The following is a 15,141-nucleotide window of genomic DNA, read 5'->3' as shown; positions in this document are numbered from 1 at the left end:
TATTTAGAAGCCATGAAACAGAAAAAATAAACATGCAAAACGATATACAAGAGTAGAATAGTGACAAAAAATCTGCAAAGATGTTTAATTTATAGATTCTAAAAAACAATTGTTAAAAATTATGGGTTGCTATCTATACTTTTAATAATCTAATGCTTAATTATTATGAATTTCAAGCAGAAAACTTAAAATTAAGCAAGAGTATGATACAGGAAAATAATAATAGTTATCATTTAGAAAGTAGAATATCAACGAAAAAGTGCACTAAGATTGAAAAAACTTGCTCTAAACATTAAATGATCATTTGATATTTTAAGTTTAATTTTAATGCAATAATAACTAAAAAATAATAATAATAATGAATGAGTGAATGGCATCTGAGAGGGAATCAGTAAATATCAAAGCCAGATTTACCTTTTTTTTGTAACTCTTTATCAACATAATCCATTAACAAAGGTCGACCATGTGTTTCATAGTAACTTTTTTGATATATATCCTTAATCCTTGGTTCATTTGGAATGAAAGATGAAGCCCAAATTTGACAATGTGGATGTGGGTTAGAGCACCCCATTATAGCGCCTTTATTTTCAAAAATCTGAACCCAATCAAATTTCTTCCCTAATGACTCTGCTTCTTCAATCCATCTGAAAATGAATAATGATGAATGCATTATGCTTGATATTTTTAAGTACTCTGAAACTGTTTTACAACAAGGAATTTATAACAGAATTTTATATAAGAGTTACAATAATATTTGTTTTGGGTTCACAATTTATATCAGTTATTTATTTACTTTATAAGTTTCATTGTATTAAATAAAAGAATAAGTAAAGATGAATAATCTAAACAGAATAAATAAGTTAATAATTAATCATTTTATCTCCTTTATTTTTATATTAGAAATGGTAAAGATTTTTTAATGTACTTATTTCTGATATACTACAAAGACTTAAAAAAAATCTCAAGAAAATATGAGTCACGTTTTAATTTGAAACAAACTGCTCTATTACATGAAAAATCATTACATACATTGTTCTACGAGTAAAGAGACTTATAGTAAAACAGTGTAAAAATTTGAAAACATGTTTGGCTGTAATTGTAACACAAACACCAACAGAAGAAAAGTTAAAAGGTTAAGTTGTATTTTAATGTTAATAATGTTCTGAAATCTTCATCTTCTATATAATATATGATAATCAGTAATTTTATTGTAAAAATTAATTATCAATAAAGACATTCTATTCTATTAACTCTACTGCTTTTTAAGTGTTAATAGAATACTTATAATTTATTAACTGGTTTCTTCAGGCATTGACTGATAAGGATATAAGCCGTAAAATACCATTGTGTAATTATGCAATTCACTGATGTGGTACCCAGTACTTAAGTTACTTATGGTGATCTATAGAAACCAGTTTATTGAAAATGCTTGGACCACAAATTATTGTTACTCAACATCCTTTTTTTTCAATGATGCTAGATTGTGTGATACTTGTCTGTTGTCTTAACACCCTTCATTTGTTTTATTTACAATCCTTTATTAAAATGTAAAGTTCCTGCATAATTTTTGTAACGAGTAAATAGAATTTTACATATTACTAAAATAAACTTTCTCTACTGATTTTCGCCAAGATTGTCTTTGAACATAGGAATTGAATAAATCTCCTACAAATATGTGTTCCAGTTGATTACTCCTTTCTTGGTTATATTTATCTGCCTACCACTGAATTCTGTAAATGTAAGTTGGTTGGTTCCATGTACGTAAAACAATAAAAAAAGGGATTCATTATCCTTCTAACCATTAATTAGCACATAAGCTTTTAAACTGGTGATGTAAAGTAGTATAATTTCATATAGTGGCTTATATCCTTATATCTAAAAATGTACAGCAAACTTCCTTTGTTCCTGGAGGAATGCTATGTCTGTTTAAACACGTTTCACAATCTCTTAATCTATTACATTAAAAAAAAATGAACTAAATTACATCACATCAAAGAAACAGAACCATAAATCAATGACCACTGACAGAAAATACAGACAAGTTTACCTAAGAAATTTTTGTTGCAGAAGATAACATTTTTAGTAACTTTGTTTTGGTGTGGGGGGGGGTGAAAAACATTTACGTTATCATCGCCTAGAAAACAAAAAACATACACTAGAAATTTAAAAACAAAATTAAAACTTAAATATGAAATAAAAAAAGAAAATAAAAAACTTAAAACTAAAATATTAAACAAAAAACATGCAGCTACTATCACTGCTAACATAATAAAATTTTAATTATAATCACTATCACAGAAAAACTTATCAACTGTCACAAATAACAACTACATATGGGGTATTCCATTTTAATTCAAAAAATGATCAGTGCATCACTATTTCTGATTTTGGTGATATTTGGTATATGATAACTACCCTTGTAGTGGTCAAAAAATGTTTTTCTTGAGTAATAGACTATTTTCTAACTTGTCAACCTGTAAAATAGCCATTTTTGTCACTTTTTCCACGAGCTGTAGAATTCTTGTTACATCGTAGAGAGGATCAAAAAGGGCTTTTTGGAATGAGTAAACATGGAACTTCATCTTAGTGTACTCAAAATTCAATTTCTTACACAACCAAATCCTGTAATGTTTATTGAAGTTACATTTACAAATTATTATTTTTTCAAATTTTAGGCACAAAATTTGAAGGGCTTAAGGTAACAGGCCTGTTTTTTATCTTTTAACACTAGTAAAAATCTGACTGTTACTGAATCCTGTCCTTCATTAAAAGAAAAAATGGCCGTGATTTTGAAAATGTCTCATTTTTGGGCCCAAAAACACACGTGGGACAGGTGGAAAAAATCTGAAATTTTTACAGCAGTACTCTTTACATACTTTAAAACCACATAAAATTTCTAACATGTAATGTTCTAAATCCAAAATAGATCAGAGAATAAAACAATTTTTTATTTAGATCAAGATTTTTGGAAAATTCATATAATGTTTGTTATGGCAAAAGTAAATGAAGTTAAAAATAATTAATACCTATCCATATATGTCCCAGTTACTAGGTGAATGAGTCATGCAAAGGAACAGTTTATTTTATAAGATGATTGAAAACTCATGAAAAACAGAATTTTGAGAATTTATTTGCAAATGCAGATATGATAAAGTTTGTTTTCTTGCAAGAATAATTAAATTGACTTGTAGAATGCCTTGGTAGGATAGAATGCTAGTCTGCTTCATCAAAGATCCTGGGTTTGATACCTAGCTTATCAGGGAACTTCTTACAGTTACTCATGATATGAACATCTTAATAGCTAACACAAGACTAGTAAAAAAGAAAGAATACCAGAAAAAACTATTTTAAAAAAGCTTTGAATTTTAACATAAATTTAAAAAAAATATATACAAAATTGATTTATAGATATATTGATTAATCCAATACATGATAAAGGAGACAGGAAGAAGGTGCTACGCAGAACTACACTGTTATCAGTGACTTGTAAGGTTCTCTCCAAAGCTCTTTAGAATAGACTGAACAATAGATCAAACCACAGACTGGAAAATATCAAGAGAAATTCAGAAAAGGAAGGTCATGGGCAAAACATTTATGTTTGAAACTAATAATTACAGATTTCCATATAAAGAGGAGAAACCTGGCATTAATGCTTCTGAATTACAAAAAAGCATATGACTTGATTAACAGGGAAACATGCCAAAGGAATTTTGGGGTTGATAGAAAAATAATGGAAATCATCATAAAACAAATCAGAAACTAAATCCAATATTTGATCCTAGAGAAATCTCAGGGTCATTTAAAATTAAAACAGGGGTGAAACAAGGTGAGGACTCTCATCAATGCTTTTTTTAAAATGGTCTGCTTGAGAAGATTACATGGGTGTGAAGAAAAAAATTAAAAATACTGGGAGTGAAACATGTAAGACTGACTTACATAAAGGACAATTTGACTGCTTAGTGTTTGCAGACAGTTTTCTGACACCAGCAAAAATTCAAGTGGAAATATTAAAAGAGATCATGTAAACAGCAGGACTGTAGATATTTATGAAAAAAAAAAAGAGTTTAGAATAAACTCAGGAAACCGTCTGGAAACAAAACAGAGGAAAATTAAAAGGGTTGAAAGATTCATTTAGATAAAATCATATAACCCAGTTTTTACAAAAAGGTAAAAAAGTAAGATCAAAAATGTTACTAATGTGCTAAGCTAAAGTTGTCTACAACAAAAAGTTATCTGAATAAGACCCAAAATTTAACATTGCAGCACTGTGACCTAACCTGAAAGTCTCTACACAATTGAATGTCTAACTTTGAATAAGGTAAGTGAACTGCAAGAAATGGAGAAAGAAAGAAAGATCCTGAAATCCAAGGATCAAGAAAGATTGGAGATGTATGGAAGCTGAGGAAAAACAACTAACTCTACAAGGAAACATAGAAATTATCAGATGTGATGAGGAAATGGAGAATCAAGACTTGATGAAAATTTATTCAATAAGACATTTGACTATTTCAACAAGGAAATGAATAACAGAAGTTAAACAAGACCCGGAAGAAATGGAAATAAAAATTAATAAGTATTGTGTACAAAAACTTAAAAAAAGTAAATAATTATAGGGTTCCAAGAGAAACCCAAAGAAATCAGTATATATGTAGACAGATGAAAAAAGTATAAAACAAATTGAGATAATGATAAAGTTCTGGAAGAAAATAGAACAATAAAAGAATATGTGATGAGTTATTTCTCATTGTCCACAGCGGGTCAAATTAAAAAAACAGAATTAATAAAAAAGGTAAATAGCTGTTCACAAAAGAAGGAATCAGCTTTTGCAGAATTAATTGATTTCTGATTTTAGAAATTAGTATTTTTTGTCAATTACTAAACAAACTATCATTTCCTGAGTTAAAAGAAAAATTAATTTTGGCTAATAAATGCCCAGAGCATTCAATGAAACTGCACTCAACATTAACTTTGGAACAGAAAATGGAATTATTTTAACATGAATTTAACTGGAAGTTAATTGGAATTGCTTTAACAGGAACTGGTCAAACAGCCAAACCCAAAGTAACTTTGGCTGCTTATTTCTTAACTTTCAATTCTTAAGATTTTACTGCCAGAGATTCAGGTCTTGTGGAACCATCAGGTTATAAGGGATGGGATTAACTTTTTTTTAAACAGAGCTAAATTAAAAAAAAAAAAAAAATGAATAAAAGTATATGTTTATTCTAGTAAACAATGATCAAAAATGATTTTAAATTATTGATACAGGTTTGTAAATTTCTTAATCAAAGGCAGATTTGGAACTGACATGAGTCTTCCTTTAGACAACCATAAACGTAATTGATATTTGTAACTGGCTAATATCAATTGCATCACAGATGATGTGTACGCAAAAATTGGTGGCAAATGAAATTATGTACAATTTTAACACTAAAACCAGTAACAGTTTTATCAATATTAAATATTATCAAAACAAGACAAATATTTAATTGCAAGGAATCAAATAGCTTACATGAGGCTGATCTTACTTTATCCACATTCAGCACAACTAGCAAAGATTCATTAATATATAAGGCAAAGATAAATTATTCAGCGTATTTTAGAGACTAATAAAAAATGAACAAAGCAATAGAGTATGCATTGATTTTTTTGAAACATTAGTGTAGATATAGAGTTACTGATGGCCTTGAATGAACCTGCTGGCCTGATGTAATGACAGGGAGATTGTCAGCTGAGCAATGGCTACTGTGCAGGAGGAAGCAATGTGTGTACTATGGTTTTATGAAAGCGGATCTGTTAATATTGATCATAGACTTTTCGTTTAGAGCACAATCATGATCCTCCTAATAAAGATACCAATTAAACATTGGTATCAGCAGTTTAAGGATACAGGAAGTGTAATGTACAAAAAAGATGCTGGCACATCTCCCTCTCTGCAGAAGTTGTGGAGCAAGAGAAACTTTTCAGAGAAATTTTGGCAAATTGACTTGTGCGAGTTTAGAACTTTGGAATACAGCAATCAACAATTATGAAGGTTCTTCACAAGTACCTAAAACTTCATGCATACAAATTCATTGGTGTAAGAAAATGAAGAAAACTATTAACCACGCCATTACAATTTTGCTGTGGGGATTCCTGATAAAATGAACAATGATAGTACTTTAGAAAATGTAATCTTCTCTGATGAAATAACCATTCATGTTTTTAGTCATGTTAACATTCACAACTGCCAGATTTGAGGTAGCAAGAACCCTCATGTTGTTTGACAAATACAACATAATTGTTGTGTTTGCACACCAAACGTCATTTTGTGACGTTCGGTGTGCATTGATTGCTTATGAAGTGATCAAACCATTCTTCTTCGTCAAGCTAATGGTTACTAGTGCTATTTATCTAGACATGTTACAAAGGAGTGTAGTACCACAAACTTAATATCCACAACCCAATGTTTACTTCCAACAAGGTGGTGCACCACCATACTGGAGTTTACATGGTAGGGACTACCTACATGAACCATTTCCTCAACACTAGATTGGCCGTGATGGACCAATTCTCTGGCCACCTCAATCCTTTGATGTTATGCCACTTGATTTCTTTCTTTGGAGGTTTGTGAAAGAGAGGGTATACACAACGAAGATTGTCAACATTAGTGAATCAAAAGAAAAATCCTCCAAGGTGTAATTAATGGAATTAACTGCAGATATTCTTCATAATGTGAGGTATGAAACAGAATATCATCCAAACATTTTACGCCACAAATGTTGCACAAGTGGAAACAGTTTGGAGTTAATAAGTGTTATGAACATAAATGTTTTATTAGCACCTAAAATGTGTTGAATAAGTTATGATCACTCTGTATATATATATATATATATATTTAATATCTAGTGATTCTGTCATCAAGAAGTTTAAATGATAATTCAGCAACAAAATTGGTCTTGCATCCACTTCCTTGCAACTCTCACTACTGCAAATTGTTTTTTTTCAAATCTATTCTATTATACAGACATAGTTGGTTGGTTTACATGATGTAATCTCAAAACCTCAATTGATGAAAAAGATTCCTACACTGTTTAAAGTTTTTTTCCTTTTGCAATAAACAGGATATATAGCAATTAAATTAAACCAATAGCCCTTAATTTTGCAGAATTTGTACCCTACAAGGTAATATTACTTTAAAATATACTGATAAAGAAAGGAGTCTCTTTGTGAGAAAACTGTCTAAACATTTATAAAACTTGGTAATCAGATTCGTTGGGACCAAATGATTACTCTCAGAGAGATTGATGAGATTTTAAACAGTCATAACCTCCCTAAGAAAACCCCAATTTAAATGAGGAAGAAACTGAACTTTTATAATGGACTTTTATTCAAAGTGTGTTCTATCTTCAGAAATATTTGAAAACCCATAAGGTATCCTAGAAGTTCAGAATTCCTTACTCCCAATAGATTAATATACTTCGCTAAATTAACAAAAATTGTAACGTTATATATTATAATAATTTTTTCAAAATATTTCAGACAATTAGAAACTCATGGGTGTACAGAGTAAAGACCCTTTTACCAACCAAATGCTCTTAATCCGTAACTCTCTTAATTTATGAAAACTTGGGTTTAATTAACCCAATCACCCCACATTAATCTGACTTACAAAAACAGATTAATGTGAAAAAAGAAGCAATCTCTAGTAATGAGAAAATGTACGTAGACCAATTTTGTTACTGAACTATTATTTAAACTCTCCTTGATGGCAGAATTAATTAAGTTTAAATTATTTATTCTAATTTACTAAAATTAAATTTGTTAATTTAAACAAATTAACAAAATTGGTAAATAAATATGTTGGTAATGAATGTAATTATAGAATTTAATAACAACTGAAGATGCAAGATCCTGTGAAGATTGCTTCTTAGAATTAATATAAGTTTAACTTATCTATTTACTGTGGTTTGGTGGTTTATATAGCTTTTATATTATATATATATATGTGTGTGTGTATATATATAAAATATAATATAAATGATATATAATGTGTGCATGTGCACATGCACGGGTATGGGAGGGAGGGAGGGGTGAGAGAGAGAGAGAGAGAGAGAGAGAGAGTGAGAGAGCATGTATGTGGGTGTTATTTTATTGAAATTAATCTTTTTAAGATTCATGTTATTCCTCTGTACTATTAAATTATATTTAAATTCAATCAAATAAGCCACCAAGTACAGAATATTGAAATGAGAAATATCTTCTTAATTTTTCATGAAAGTACTTTTGCAAAATCCTGCATCCTCAGTCATGATTGAATTTAAATATAATTTAACAGTACACAGGAATAATATGACTCTTAAAAGATTAATTTCAATAAAATAACATATGCACACATGCGTGTGATCTCACCCTCCCACATGTGCATATATGCGTACACACACACGCACAATTTTTCCAAGAACACTACCTTTCTCTCCAAAATAAACACAAATTTAAATAATGCAATAATTAACTTCTATTTCAAATTCCATTCTAACCACTTTTTCAATGAAGAAACATGTAAGATTCTACAGTGAATTTTCAGTCATTATTAATACTGTAACAATTTTGGTTTCTTAATAGCTGCTGCAGTTTTTATTTTATGTATGAAGTTGATTATGTAGATTACAAATATCATGATTCAAAACTGACTCCAAATATTGTTGTAAATAAATTTGCAACAAAAATATAAGATAAAAAAAGATATTTCATTTACCTCAGTAAATGTTAATTTACTTAAATAATCGAGAGCTGCATTAAATTGATGATTGTCTTCTAACTGAATTTTTAAGTACCATGAATGCAAGTTATGTTTTTTAGCCAATAATAAATCATCTTCAGATGAAGACTGCCTATACACGTTAACTGCAACCTCTACGTCAAAATCAAGCTCTCGATTTTCAGTCTGAAATAATGTACATAATAATCATAGAGAAAAGTTTCCTTTAAATAACAAAACTTACTATAACATATCAAGTGGAGAAAAATGTTTACAGAAGAGGTAGATGATACTTGAGAAACGACAAAATCTGTTATACACGAGTATCATGTAGATGTTTCTGAGTATTAGTATAAAACAAAACAAACATTTTGTATTTATTTTGTCAATATAAATTATTTAAAGTTATTATATAATGATTTACATACAATTTCATAGTCAAATTTATCATACATACACAACTGGTAATAATTTATGATGTTGTAAATATGGTATTCTACATGTACAATTAAAAAGAAAACTTTAAAAACTATATAATGTAACATGTTGAGAATCTTTGTGCATATCAGAACCTGCACAAAGATATTTACAATACTTTAAATCTATATTTAAATGAGATATTAAATTAAAACATCTCCCATCTCCTCAACTGACTTTCAAAACAGTATTGTTGATTTTTGTAAAGCGATAAAAAAAGTATGGATGATGAACAAGTAATTTGTAAAATGTATAAGTAAATGATAAAATCGCTTTACAGGATTCATCAAGTTTACAAATTTTACCGATTTTTCTGTGGTATTTTATTACTTTCTTTAAAACTTAATTTAATAGGAAACCTTATCTAGTATAAATTAATATATATTTTAATAGAAATAATTTATCTTAATTACAACTTTATTTTAAATTAATTTATCCAATTCGTACAATCCTATAAAAATTAAAAAAGTTACTTCATGTACGAATTAAAAAATTGATACAAGTACAAGCTGTCACAAAGTATCAGAGAATATAAACTTTTAAATGATGTAAATATAAAAATTCTCTGAATTAAAATACATATAAAAAAATACTTGTTTTTAAATCTAACTCACTTATATGTTTATCAACACACACTCATTTCCTAATCGAGATATCATACTTAAAGAAAGAGGTGAATCTTTTTTTCAGAATATTTCTGATATTGCATTCAAATAATAACATTCTTCACATGTTTAATATGGGGATAATTTTCACATAGTTATTATTTTTTTGTACTGCTTATAAAATCCTTTACCAAACCCAAAGCTTCTTGTACAACAAAAGAGTGATGCAAGAAACTTTATGTGTTTTTGTCATGGACATCCTCGCATATTCAATGAGAGTATTCAAAGCAAACTTCTTTTCTATTTCTTCTTCTGCAATATTTAAATAGCCAGGATATTCTAATCAGTTTATAATGTTATCTTTTGATACTTTGGCCTAATATTCCTTCAGGTACAGTGATATCTTTTTTATCGAAATAAGAATAAGGAGTAACTAGCTAAAGACTAACAGACTTAGATATAGGCTAACTAAATAGATCAGATCTAAAATAGAACCTTTACTACCAGGTGCATAGTTGCTCACATTCTATTTTGGGTTTATTCCCTGTCTCAAATCAGTTTACTAACCCTGTGGTTTCATAGAATAAAGATAACCAATCAATATTTAATTACTTATCAAACTTTTACTTATGATAACCTAACAATAGGTGAAGTTAACTTATTCTACAACAATAAGAAAGTCATCATTGAATTTTCCATTACCTTGTCAGCTTACAACAAATTCATTTGATCCTCTGTGTGTTCCAGACAGCCACAAATTGTAAACCTAGAAAATTTACTACTCCTTTCTGCAGCATTTATTTTCTAACCATGGAGAGCCTCTAACCATATTTTCATATACCTCAGTTTTCCTATCCTGACCTAGAAGTCCAAATTCCAATTATTACATCTTCACTTCCTATTTCCATTTCTAGTCAGTTTAAATTTTTTTTATGTTGAACATTCCACTCACAGACAGAGAATATGATTACATTATATTAAGGATTTTTTGTCTGAATTCAGCTTCTTTCTCATCACTCTTTTGTTAAAAATATAACAGAGCTTACATAAATAATTTTTTTAAAAAATCAAATTCTTTGTTTTTATATTACACACTCCAATACAGCATGACTCCATCAGAGTTCACAGAATCACAAATGTTTCTTCTTGAACACTTGTAGTATTTGATTTCACTGAACCCAAGGGTTTGTTTTTTCTTTATTAATTTTATAAGTTTTTTGACCTTTCCTTTGATATTAGCTTTAGATCATACCTTACCTTTGGTACATCCAGTTTTCAGTACCTTGCTCAAATAATAATGAAAAATATTACGATTTCATTTTGTAATTTTTTCATTAATTTTATCTTCAGTGATGACTGTCTCATTAGATGTTAAGTTTTTATAGAAATGGCTTTCACAAAGGACAAAGGATAAAGGAAAAAATGCCTTCAGCCTTCAAGGACAATAATTGCATCAATGCTGGAAAAAAGTCCCTTCAAGGGATAAACATTAAAAAATAAATGTAGAAAAGAGGAGAGTTTTAGAAAGTAGTCACAACAATCTGAAAAAAGCTAGATGAAGTAGTAACCACCTTGCTGTGACAACTAATACGAATAAATAATATTCAAAAATAGTTATATAATAATACTACAGTAAATTATTTGAAATCTTTCTATACACCATTATAAATTCCTTAAGTTTATCAACTTGATTTAATTTCGTGTAACAATTAAGCAAAAGTGTTGTATGGTCTGCAGTAGCAACACCCTCTTTATGTAATGCTTGAAGATATGTAGTTAAGTTATCAATCTGATGAGATGCTAGGAACTGTAATTAAAATACACAATTTTATTTTTATACAAAAATCCAAATAGTACATATATTTTACAAGTGTCCTAACCTCATTAAATAAATCATTGACAACTGTCAAAACAGATAAGATACAAACAAGATTTGTTGCAATATTTTTCATTTTAATACGCTTTCTTTTCTTTTAATCTTTTAAGAAGAGATCTAATTATTACATTAGTAAAATAGTTTTTAACCTAAGTTTTACTTGAAAATCAAAACTGAAGAAGGACTGAATCAAAAGAGATCTTTCAGTTGGTAAGTGCTTTTATTGTTCTATATTTGGCAATTCATGAATAACTTTTTAATATTTTATTAATAACATAAACATAACTTTGTGTTTTTTTCATGGGCATCCCCATCCTCATCCTCAGAGCTACTTATTCAATGCAACCTATTTTCTATTTCTTCTTCTGCATTATTCAAGTAGCCAGAATCTTCTAACCAGTTCATAATGTTATCTTTTGATACTTTGGTTTCCTATCCTCAAGCAGTGGCTATTATAATATGCTAGGCATTTCCAAATCAATTACATGTCGGTGGAAACCCATATTAACAAAACAGTGACTTGGTAAAGGAATAATATATTCTCACAGTCCTACAAAGAGAAAAATGTACAGTTTTCGCTTTACAAGTGAAAAGCTAAAAGAAAGGTTACTAGATTACGGAAAATTTTTATCAGCAGGAAATATTAAACTCCTTGTATTAAGTTAATAAATGCAAAAGATACTAATAGTATTAGAATAATAAAACTACATTTTTTAAGAAAAAAATGATATATTTACAAATTAAAAGAAACTAACCTCGGGAGAGTAAAGTAGGAGGAATAGTAACCAGGAGAGAAGATTGATCCATATAGACAACTGGGATAATCGCTAGTCCACTTCCTTTTCATATATGTTATAAAAATTCTATTTTACGGATGATATAACTGGCAAAGTTAATGTTTATAAAAAATCCAAAATGAGCAATCCAACTTGTTTAGTTTACTATCTCTGAATCATCCAGATCGAAACTGTGGATTGTTTTAATTAAACTATATAAAAAAATACAGAGAAACAATAAAATGAAAACCTGAAATTGTACTACATTAGGTACAGGAATACATAAGACGAAACTTAATGTATTCAGAGAAAAATTATTACTTTAATCCATTTTTAAAAATAAAGTCCACATAAAAATTCACTATAAAACAGTTAATAACATGAAAGGAGAAACTAATCAATCGTAAGATTAATAAAACAGTGTGCACAGATAGGTATAGTTTATGAGTCCAATAAAAAAAAAAGTTAAGTATTAAGTAATTATTTGCTAGATACAACTGAAGAAAGAAACATTAGCTACCAATTGGGTTTTGAGAGTGATCAAATTTTTCTAGTAATTTTCCAGCGTAATACATAAAAACTTATTATTACTTAAATCTACTAATAAGGCTAAATTTTCAGTATAATTAAGTCCTTGGAAAAAGGTTTTTCTGTAAGATCTGCTGGCATAAGTAGTAAGATATTAAAGAGGGAGGAAAATGAGGTTTCTGGCAAATATATTCAATCTATCATTGGAAAGACAGACTGACACACCTAAACAACCTGCAGTACTGTCTATTTATAAAAAAGTCAATCCAAAGCTCATTTTAAACTACTACCTTATTCTACTGTCTCCTAGGTTCTAGAAAATATAATATAATTTAAGTCATGCTCATAAAAGTTTGTGAATGGAAATAATCTTTAAGAACAATCAATCTATTTAAAATTGTAAAATTTTTCTTAGAATTGTTAATTTTCTTAGAATAAAATCCTTTACAAATTTTGTCTTAATTTATCAATTGGCAATCTAACTAAGTTAATTTATGGAAAACGTGTAAGTTTTACAGTTTACAAACATGTAAAACTTTCATATTTGCTTCTTTATTTAAGTTCCAAGAATTTCATTGTGACTTCACTTCAACAGAAACCAGAGCAAAATATTTAGCTAACCATAACTGAAAAAACAAAGGATTCTGACTTATATTATAAATTTACATTATACAACTTGTATCAAGTCCTATAATCAGCCCCCAAAGTACATATGCGATTTTGAATCTCCTCTTATATATATTTATTACATGAAATAACATAAAACTATATTTTGAACGTCACTTCTATGTTAATAATGTTCTAAAATAAAGGAAGTGAATAAATGTGATAATGTAATAATTAAAATTTCTTTGGTTAACTACAGCAGCCAATTATTAAGGTAATATTTAAAAATAATTTGATTTATACTTTGAATAACAAACTTCTTTGATTAAACATATTTTATTTTCTAATCATAAATGTTGTAAAACATCTGCAACTATTTATTAAAAATACTAAACCAGATTATTCAAATTCTGATTTTTTTTATTAAATTAAACAGTATTTAAAAAAAGTAAAAATCTTTCTATTATATTTAAAATAATCATAGCTTTCGCAAACATTCTAACTTGTTGGATGTACTTGAGTTTCAAACTCCAAGCAATTTTAATTTATTTAAATACAAATCTGGCCTGGATTAATAAAATGCTACTCTCATACAAAAAAAAAATAATATTGATTTTTAACAATAAAATCAGTCTTGATTTGTAAAGGATTTTTTAATTTTTAAATGCATTTTAAATAGGTCACATAAGAAAGACTCATGGAGTTAATAAACAAAGAGAAGAAAAATCATGTTTCAAATACATATATATATATATATAAAAGCTATATTGATACTATAAACCTTAATTTAATTACCTTTCTTATAACATATGATGGTTCAAGGCTGCCAATAGTTTTTATATATTGTTCTATTGCACCGTTATGATCACCTTTGCTATATAAATGATCACCATACTGCCGAAAAATATCAATTAAACCATCTGTATCATACTGATGATTTTTAGCAATCCTAAAAAATGAATAATAAAATACAAATAACATTTTTTTATAAGAAATTAACTTTTAACCAAATAACTTCAATCACTTTTAAGGCAATGAAAATAAAATATTTTAGGCAAATGATTTTAATGTTTTAATTGTCATCTACTGTATTAATTATTGTTGCTGAGTGCCTGCCACATATTTTTTAAGCAAAGTTTAGTGCTGTGAAAATTCATGTAACCCTTTGTTATCTGGTGTATCATTTTTTATGCTTTCAGAAGTGTATAACATCATACAAAATAATTTACTTCAAATAACTGTAGCAGCAAACTGAAACTGTCTCTTATCTAACGATTATTTTCTCAAATCATATGCTGAAAAAACTAGAATTCTGATTTCTAAAATAATTTAAAACATGACTGACAGCTAATTTCAGATGCTAAGTACACTTCATGATTACTGATTTACGCATTTCATATTATTTTTTTTTAAGCAAAGAAGGAATATATTTAGAACAACAAACTCAGCAATGCACAAATTGCTTCTTGTCTTTATTAAACGGTAAATGCACACATTAAGAATGAGACAGGTCAGTATAAATAATGATACTCAAAT

The 15,141-nt window shown here is 28.2% G+C and overlaps 1 protein-coding gene across 1 annotated transcript in view; it reads right to left on the bottom strand.

Annotated features, from left to right (window-relative positions):
* Positions 1–15,141, bottom strand: part of LOC142317997 (vacuolar protein sorting-associated protein 11 homolog) — a 49,412-nt gene that overhangs the window by 12,488 nt on the left and 21,783 nt on the right. The window contains exons 4-8 of the mRNA XM_075354530.1: positions 14,401–14,554; positions 11,480–11,626; positions 8,735–8,923; positions 2,048–2,134; positions 415–644 (exon numbers count right to left, since the gene is read on the bottom strand). Of these exons, the coding sequence (XP_075210645.1) occupies positions 2,120–2,134; positions 8,735–8,923; positions 11,480–11,626; positions 14,401–14,554 (505 nt within the window). The 3' untranslated portion in view covers positions 415–644; positions 2,048–2,119. The remainder of the gene's footprint in view (positions 1–414; positions 645–2,047; positions 2,135–8,734; positions 8,924–11,479; positions 11,627–14,400; positions 14,555–15,141) is intronic.

Source organism: Lycorma delicatula, chromosome 1 (assembly GCF_047948215.1).
Source record: "Lycorma delicatula isolate Av1 chromosome 1, ASM4794821v1, whole genome shotgun sequence".
Classification (NCBI taxonomy): domain Eukaryota; kingdom Metazoa; phylum Arthropoda; class Insecta; order Hemiptera; family Fulgoridae; genus Lycorma; species Lycorma delicatula.
Note: the sequence above shows the minus strand (reverse complement) of the source record. Positions and strands in the feature narration are given on the sequence as shown.